The following is a 9,817-nucleotide window of genomic DNA, read 5'->3' as shown; positions in this document are numbered from 1 at the left end:
ATACTATTATTAGATACTATCTTATTAAAGATATTATACTAAGTAAATATCTCTTTATATAAAAACTTTATTATTATTTTATCTATAATATATAGAATAGCTTTTATAATAACCTATCCTATTATATAGTTAATAATAGTAATAATCTATTTATTATTATTTAGTATTACTAGTAGGTATTTAATAAGATTAATACCTTAGTATTTAAAAGACTAGATATCTTTCTTTACTATATAATATTATTATTCTTATTTAAGATATTTCTTTAATCCTTATAATATTTAATAATTTAGGCATTTCTTAACTATAACTTAGATATTATATTATAGAGAAGGCTACTAAACTTAAGTTCTAATAACTCTTAGTAATACTAGGTAGTTTATATAGCTATATTCTTTATATATTTCTTATAGGAAGTCTCTTTAGAATAGAATCTCTAGGTATAGGATATCTCTAATATCTATAATATAAATTAATTTCTAGTAATATATAAATTATCCTTCTAAGTATTATCTACTTATAATTTAATTTAGTAAGAGGTATAGTATCTTTTTTTTTAATTTAAAAAATAAGATTATTATTAGTATAAGCTCCTACTTCCTTTTATCTTATAGTAAGATCTATAGCTCTAGGTATTCTACTATAATATTATATTATTTATACTCTATAAGATTATTTAGGCTTTTAAAATATTTTATCTCTACTATCTCTTATACTTCTAATATATTAAGTAAAGTTCTTTTAGTAATATTATCTAGCTCTTCTTCTATAAAGTTAGGATATTAGCTAATTATATCTAGTATTATTACTTTATTATTTTTTTAATAATAGATCTCTAAGTTATAACTTTAGAATTCTTTTACCTACTAGATAAGCTACTTTAAATACTTAATTATATTTATAAGATATTAAAGACTCTTATAATTAGTTATTACTATTATTATTTTTTTATTATTAATATAGTAGTCCTATCTCTAAAGAGCTTCTTTTATTATAAGTAGCTTCTTCTCTTATATTAGATAGTTTCTTTTTATACTATTAAGCTTCCTTCTATTAAATATAATTAGGTAAGGTTTATAATTCTTATCTTCCTATATTAAAATTATTCCTACTACCTATTCTAAGATATTAATCTTAATTTAATAAGATTAATTAAGGTTTATAATCATTAGTACTAATATAGTAACTATTAGTTTCTTTAAGTTAGTAAAGGCATCTTAGTATCTTACTATTTAGGTAATTAAGTAGAATTTCTTCTTCTAAAGATCTTTATCTAATTTCTTTAGTAGGTTATAGAGGGTAGCTATAACCTATATAAATTCTAGTATAAATTAATAATAATAGATTATAAGTCTAAGGAATTATTATACTTTATAGATATTTTTTAGTTTTAGTTATTAAATAATAACTTTTATCTTAGTTAGTATTAGCTTTATAGTTCCTCCTTTAATAATATATCTATAGAATTTAATTTCTTATTAACTAAATTTATATTTTAAGGCTTTTATAAATAGCTAGTTCCTCTATAATTAGATAAGGACTTCTTATATATATTATTTATATTCCTCTTTGCTTACTAAGAATATTAAGATATTATTAAGATATACTACTATATATAGGAGATCTTATAATTAATTATTTATATATATCTAGAATATTACAGGTGTATTATAGAGTCTAAATAGTATTATGAGAAATTTATATTTCCTAAAGAAGGTATTAAATACTATCTTAATAATTAAGTTATTTATTATCTATAATTACTAATATCTTAAGAGAAGATTAATTTTTAATAAGATCTTTATTTAACTAACTTAATTAATTAACTCCTAAATCCTTAGAAGTAGATAAATATTCTTAATAGTAACTTTATTAAGTACTTAGTAATCTATATATATTTATTATTTTTCTTCTAGCTTTAGGACTAATACTACTAGTAAATTCTACTAGCTTACTAAGGCCTAGATTACTCTTTTTTATAATAGTTCTTCTACTTAGTAGTAGGTTTTCTTAAACTTCTTTAGTAATTAGGGATAAGTATTTATATTAGTTAGTTTGGTATTACTAATATTAATAATATAGTCTACTCTTTAGATAGGTAGTATTTCTAGGTTAAGTTCTTCTTAGAATATATTCTTAAAGTCTTTTATTTATTTATTATAATTTATAGTTATTAATTTCTTTTTACTAATTTAAAGAAGATATAATTATATTATTAACTTTTCTTTTTATAAGATCTACTTTAGTTATTTTATAGTTACCTACTGTACTAAGTTATCTTTATAATATTTAATCTTATATTAGGGGTTAATAAGATAGATAAAGTATATTCTTCTCTTATTTTAAAGGGTTATCTAGCTTAATTACTAGTTAATCTATAGATTAGTAACTTTTAGCTAGTTATAACCTAAGATTATCTTATATTTATTAGTATTTAAGATCTATAACTTAGTAAGACTAGTTTATTATCTAATTTATATTAGTATCCTTACTTATTAGTAAGTATTTATTATAGCTTTATTTAATAGTTATATAACTAAGGGTATTTTTCTTTTATTATAAGGAGGCTCTATTATACTAAGATAACTAATAGTTATTTATAATATAAATAAGTAACTAGCTCTATAATTAATAAGAGCCTTAACCTAAATTATTTATCTCTTATTTTATACTTCTATTATATAATATATAGAGTTAATATCTATTATATTTAGATATACTTTAGTAATTTCTTATAGTAATTAAAGATTCCTCCTTTTAGGTAATTCTTCCTTCCTATTTTTAAAGAGATTATACTATATATTCTAATAGTTAGAGGCTTTCTTTATTTAATTAATAAATATCTCTAGATTTATTAATCTTTTCTATTTTTTATTATTTTTATAGGGTATGATTAGAGATATCTAGTTTTACTATATATAAAATATATTTTATTCTAGTAATATTATAGTTTCTACTTTAGTAAATCCTTATTTAGTTATAAGAAGTTTCTCTTTAGTTAGAGAGAGCTAGTAATTATACTTAGATTTATTAGATTTTTATTATATTAATTAAATTATATTTTTAACTATAGATTACCTCTAAGTTATTAAATAGTAGCTAAGCTATTCTTATAGAGAGAGAAGTATTTAACTATTTTATTATATATTTATAGTTATATTTAGTTCTTTACCTATCTTTTCCTAAGCTCTAGTTAACTCCTAATAATAAATTTTTAAATAAGAGAAGCTTTATATACTAGGGGAGAGATATATATTATAGCTTTATCTAAGATAGTAGTATATAGCTATATAAATTATAAATCTTAGGTAAGGCTTTTATATTCCTTTTATCTTTTATTATTTATATTATATTTCTTAAAGTTCTTTAGTAGCTATATATAAAAGATTTCTATATTAGTAATTACTAATATAAGATTAATCTATAATTAGGTTTTATTTACTTCCTATTTTTATAAGTATATCCCATAAGTTTCTACTTAATAATAATAAGATATTCTAGATTAGAGGAAACTCTCTCTATTACTAGTAAGATATCTTTAAAATATTTCTTAACTCTTTTTTATTATTCTTAGGTAGTATCCCTTATATATATATCTTTATATTCTAAGATAGGAGTAAGGTTTAAGACCTTAAAAATAAGTAATAATCTATAATAATAATTTATCTCTTATAATCCTAAGAGTAGTACTTATTTATTATATAACTTTTAATAAATATTTTAAAAAAATATATTAATATTAGTAAGTAGTGCTCCTTAAGCTATTATCTTAAATAATTTAATAAAGACTTATTTTATATCCTCTAGTAGATCCCTAGTAGGATTATTTACTATAGATAGCTAGTTATTACTAATAATTCTAGTAGGGAGGTTTAAGGATATTATCTTATAGGGATTATTTTCTATTAAGACTTATTTTAATAACTAAGTAATACTTCTCTAGCCTAGAGTTACTATATCTTATTTTATTTCTATCTCTCTTAGTAAGGCTTAATAAAGAATTCTCTTATAATAAAAACTTTTTATTAAGTATAACTACCCTACTATCTTTTAGCTTAAATTTAGTAGTTACTTATAGGGAAGAGTAGTAGGTATTTATTAAGATAAATATAGGTCTAGTAGAGTAAGAGTATTTAATTTCTTATTATTTATAACTTTAGATATACTATTAAATAGAATTACTAAGAATAAGATAATATTACTAAGAATAAAAAAAATAGGCTAGGCTAATGCCTCTTTACTTACCTAGGGTAAGATCTTCTATTTATATCTAGCTACTAGCTATCTATCTAAAGATAAGTTATAGATATTATAGAGATTTCTTAGGTTAACCTTAGTAACCCAGGGTCAACCTTAGTAATTATTGATCTACTCATGATATTCATTCACTGATATCACATTATAAAAGATAAGTCTTTAAGCTTAGTCTTAACTTAATTAGTAATATTACTAACTCATAATAAGATATAAGGAATTAGGCCTACTTATAGATATATTACTTAATATCTTATAGATATAATTTAAAGAATATATATAACTATATCTTCTTAAGATTCTTTATCTCTTCTATAAGCTCTAATCTCTATTATTTTTATTATTATAAATACTAAAAGTTTATTTTCCTCTCCTTAGGCTTTATATAGATTATCTAGTTCTATATCTTATAAAGAAGATTCTTAGAATTATAAAGTTATTATTTTAAGAATTTATAAAACTCTTTTTATTTATAGTCCTTATAGAGTTTATATATATCTAACTTCTATAGATCTGTAAGAATATACTCTAAATATAATATTATGAACTTAATTTTCTCCTTCTTAGTAATTTATATACTATCTATATATAACTTATTATTAAATATAACTTATACTTTATAGGCAGCTTAGTTAATATTATAGAGTACTTTATAGATAGATTATCTATAATATTTATAATTATTATTTATACTTCTATATAGATAGAAATAATTTATCTTAGATTATCTTTATTTACTCTAGAAGGTTAAGCCTCTATATAAGAGCTTTATTATTTATATATTTTAGGTTAGAGATAGAGATACTAGCCCCTTATTCTCTATTTATATCTTAATCTTAGTCTTATAAAATACTTTAGGTTTCTTATTAAACCTCCTTTCTTTTTTTTTATAAAGACTTAATAGGGCCTATCTCTATAGCTCTTTTTTTATAGATTATTTCTAAAGATCCTAAATATTCTTTATAGGCTTTATAAATTTCTACTTTATAGAGGGTATCCTTTAATCCTATAATTTTTTAGGGGCTTATAAGCCTACTTTATTAGCTATTATCTTTTCTAATAGATTAGTTATAATAAATTAAGTATTAAAATTATAAGATTATTAGATCTTATATATAAAATATAACTAGTATAAAAGAATAGATACTATATAGCTTAGATTTTAAGAATTTAGATAATTAAGTAGATTAATACTAGGTTAGGATTCTTCCTCTATAAGGGAGAATTTACCTAACCCCCTGCTTAGTAAGGGCTGACTAAGATGTCCTCACGTAGGTAGGATAGATATCTTACCCATACTATTAGGAGGCCTTACATATAGTCTATAGAGAGAGAAGATAATTATTAGAAATAGTACTAGAGAATAATTCTATTAAATAAGCTAGGTAAGGTACTAAGGATATACCCTAGTAAATAATAGGGCTAGTTTAGCATATAATAGCCTCGTATAAAACCTCACTGGCAGAGGAAGATTTCATAGTCTAGTAATTAGTTCTCCTATTAATAGCAATATAACCTTGTGATCCCTTCACACTGATCTAGTACCATCTTCTATCAGATATTATACTGGTCTTACATGCAAGCTAAAATCTATTTTAGTATGGTAAAGGGTAGTATAAGCATCACATGACTTATTCTTGTAATTTACAGATTTACCACTCACTGGAGTAAAATTACAAGCTTATCCAACCTGCAACCACAGTAATGCGCGCGGGTGCGCCACAGAAGTCTGAGCGATGACCTCACCAACCAAGCAGGGAAAAACAATACTCGACATTAAAGCTGCAGCTCTCGCTGGAGGCTGATTGCTGCATCCTTTTTCATCCCTAATTCCATTGATATCTCCTACGGAATACGCCGAGCGCGTTACTCCACGGCGAAATCGTCGTGTCCAATTGTACAGAGAACTCGAATCGCTTAATATTTTCCCGCCAAGATTCAAGAATTCGTCGCGTCAGCGTCTGGATCGTTCCAGAGGAACCCTGAGAGGCATTTCTTCCATTGTCCACTCTGCTGTATATCACGCCTAGAAGCAGCCCGATTCACAGACTCACAGTATATCCTTGGGATGTGTTTCCAATGATTGAAAGGACCTGAAACGACATCTACCCAGCATAACTTTGGTTAGAGGAACGCGTGAAGCCTGTAGTCATCAATAACGGAATATTATTATCATACGACATTCTTCAGCTAGAAAGCTGACAGCGGCCATATCATGGCACCGTCAGAGAATGGACATGTTTCGGATGGCACAGATAAGGTGTTGGTGGGTCGTACTCAGTTGAGAAAGGCGAATCCTTTCCGATGGACAATTGGCCTCATAGTGCGGTGCGTTGCTCTCAATTGTTTTTGACTTTGTGTGTGGTTTGAGCTGACAGAAGGACTGCTGGTAGGCTTTGTATATGGTATGTCTTGCTGGCGCCAGTCTTTAGATGTCCTTCGAATCTGTCAGAATTGAACGAATCGTCTCCCCGAGTCTGCAAACCCTACCTCGTCGTGCGGTCACACGTTGAACCGTATGTTCAGCCATATTACGATCAATACGCTGCGCCATATGTCGATATTGCTCGGCCTTACGCGCAGGTTGTAAATGGGCATATTTACGCCCCGGCTGCCACCATTGCGAGACAGGGTTATGATCAATACGGCGCTCCCGCTTTGAAGCAGGCTCAAACTTTTGGCCAACAACAGTGGGATGCACAGGTTGTACCCCGCCTACAAGCCACAAAGGACAGGGCGAGGGGACTGTACGACTCCCAGGTTGCCCCCTACGTGCAGCACGCCAAGGATACATTCTCTCCCTACTCTAGGAGCTTGAACCGAGTCATCATCAAGGTGTGGGATGGTTATGTTGCTCCCTTCTATGCGCGGTCGAGACCATTTATTGGTAAAACGTACACTTCTGGTCAAGACATATTAGTGACAACGGTAATGCCGTACGCGCAGAGTACTTGGTCGTCTGTCATCTACTTTGCGAATAGTGCTTTGTGGCCTAGGCTCACAGGCCTCTATTCCGAGAATGTTGAGCCTCAGTTGGTCAAGATTGGTCAGCGCCTGGCTACTTACCGGGAGGGCAGGCGACTACGGAAGGTCGTGGCTGAAGCAGACAGCTCGATCGAGCAACAAGCGCGCTCCACGCTTTCGTCGGCGGAGACGACGCAGGTTCCTGAGCCTATTGTCACACCTTCCACAACCGTTGTTCTATCCACCCACACTAAGCTCTCGCCTACGGAACAGACAGCACAAGCTCGTGAAAAAATAGCAGCAGACCTTCAAGCATGGCAGAAGAAGTTTGCCACAGCTGTTGAAAAGGGTGCCGAAGATCTCGAACAATATGTGGAAGAGATTGTTAATAGTTATATCCGAAGCGGAGTGAACACTCACGGCGAGAGCCTCGTCACAGCCTTGGAGGCCGTCGTGAACGATGAGGTATCGGCTGTCAAGCTCCACATAAATGAGATGGCCGAGTCACTTCCCACTGAAGATGCACCCCAAGATGAGGAACAGGTTCAGGATGCACTTCTAAAGGAGATCAGACGCGCCGCTGTGTCTATCAGAGATCGTGCACACGCGATTCGGCAATGGCGTAATTCGTTCGATGACGAGTTAGTCAGACGTACCTCGGCGGCAGTCAATTCGACGCTCAGTGTGTTGGATAGTGTCCGGGATCTGGGTCTTCAAGAGATTGGGATGCGATGGGCATGGATGGAAGAAGTCACGTACAAGGATTGGGCCAAGTATCATGCCCTCAAAGCCCAATTCGAGGACTGGAAGAACGATATCTACGATGTCGGAATGCAGCACGCGAGCGTGGAGGAAGCCAAAGCGTTAGCAAATGACATTCTAGGCCGTGGAATGGAGGTCGCCGAGAATGCTGCAAAGGAACTTGCTAGGCTGAAAGACGTCGGCAGATGGAAGATCGCAGCTCGGGAGGTGAGCGATGATTTCGAGACAAGAACAGGACCTCCACCTCCGCGACCAAAGCCAAGCAAGGTTAATGAAGGATTTGACGGTGAACAAAACGAGGCTACGAAGCATTCTGAAGCGATTCTGGCGCAGAGATCGGAGGATGAGCTAGGCCTAGATGATGATGCAGTTGTACCGCATGATCAAGCGAGCACCCTCCCTCGAGATGAGCCGTCTTCAAGTCAGTCTGCGCAACTCGGCAGTGTTCATACAGCTGCTGTGGCGTCGTCGGGTGAGGTTGAGACTGAAAGCCCAGAGCCTGTCAAAATAGCCTGGGGTGTCGCAGCCGCCGAATCAGTACCGCAACACGATGCATCTGATCAAGGTGTTCCCGAACAGTTGCAAGCGCTTGTCGACCAGGCAGATGATAAAATCGCTCTGGCAAAAAATACTGCCGGCCAAGTTTGGTCTGAAGGAAGTGTGGCCTCCCTGGCTAACCAGGCAGCCTCCAGCGTTTCCTCAATGGCAGCAGAGATTACGCCCCTGTCATACATCTCTTCTGTGGCTTCCTCAAAATTAAGCGAGGGCCTCAGCTTTGCCTCTGCGCAGCTTGCCGAAGTCAGAGCGACGGCGACCCCTGCCACAATGGCCGGTCACAACCCTATCATTCTCGACGCCCAACGCCGCTATTATGAAGCTGTTGGTATGGCACATGATCATTACTCTCTCTTTGTTTCCTCTGCCTCTCAAGCAGTATATGGTACTCCCACTCCGACAGGCGCATTTGAAAACATGGCTAGCAAGGCGTCAGAAAATTGGGAAAGTCTTGTTTCCACAGCCAGTGAGTTCTACGGCTCTCAGACCCGATATGCAGTTCCGACATTGGGCAATGTAGTTCCTCGATATGATGCAATCGAACGCCTGGTGTCCGAACTGCTTGTCGGCAAGGAGCCTTCCTTTACAGAGAAGGCAATCAGTAGGCTGCAAGCCATCTACGAAACACCGTATCCAGCCTCCGCACTGTCGAAGGCGTCGAGTTATATGGTTGGTGACGGGACCGCTGCATTTTCTGCCCCGTTCGGATCGATCACGAATTCTCCAGCCGTCGAGAACATTTTGGAAAATGCCAACGAACAATTTCAGTCCGCTATCAATGCGGTGAGCGTACAGTTGTATGGGACGCCCAAAGGTCCCTACGAGAAAGCTACCTCTACCGCTGGCGGCGCCATGGCAGCCGCTTCGGCCCGAGTCAGCGAAGCCCTATATGGATCCGAACTTGGATACATGGAGGCTGCCCAGGAGGCTATAGAAAAAGCCTACGAGTCGGCTCAGTCCGCCATCAGCAATGCTGTCTTCCGGCCCGAGTCGACCCCCACGGAAGCCGAGCAGGGGGTATTTGCCAGCGCTACGAGTAAGCTGGCAGCAGCCGTGGAAGGCGCACAGGGGCAACTCGCGAGCATGGCATCCAGCGCCAGCAGCTATGCTTCTGCTGTTGTCGAAACAGCAACGTCGAAAGTGGTGGTTTTGACAAGCGGTGATGATACCGCAAAGGACGAGTTATAATCTACAACAGCACGCAGGTGGAAAATCTTATTCTTGTTGCAACGGTAAACCTCTGCAATCTCCCCTCATGCGATCAACCTCTCCAGATGACGAC

General features: G+C 33.4%; 1 protein-coding gene across 1 annotated transcript, besides 2 other annotated features; it reads left to right on the top strand.

The window, feature by feature from the left end:
- Positions 1-785: 785 nt before the first annotated feature.
- Positions 786-1,994: a mobile genetic element.
- Positions 919-961: a microsatellite.
- Positions 1,995-6,469: 4,475 nt separating the features above from the next.
- On the top strand, positions 6,470-9,723 carry ACLA_080480 (uncharacterized protein; the record flags this gene model as incomplete). The annotated part of the gene is made up of 2 exons (XM_001267789.1): positions 6,470-6,582; positions 6,648-9,723. 2 exons carry the CDS (start codon positions 6,470-6,472, stop codon positions 9,721-9,723), a joined length of 3,189 nt encoding a protein of 1,062 aa, XP_001267790.1.
- Between the last annotated feature and the right edge of the window lie 94 nt (positions 9,724-9,817).

Source organism: Aspergillus clavatus, genomic scaffold (assembly GCF_000002715.2).
Source record: "Aspergillus clavatus NRRL 1 1099423829806 genomic scaffold, whole genome shotgun sequence".
NCBI classification, from domain to species: Eukaryota; Fungi; Ascomycota; class Eurotiomycetes; order Eurotiales; family Aspergillaceae; genus Aspergillus; species Aspergillus clavatus.
The sequence above is the reverse complement of the archived record's forward strand: the minus strand, read 5'-3'. Positions and strand labels throughout refer to the sequence as shown.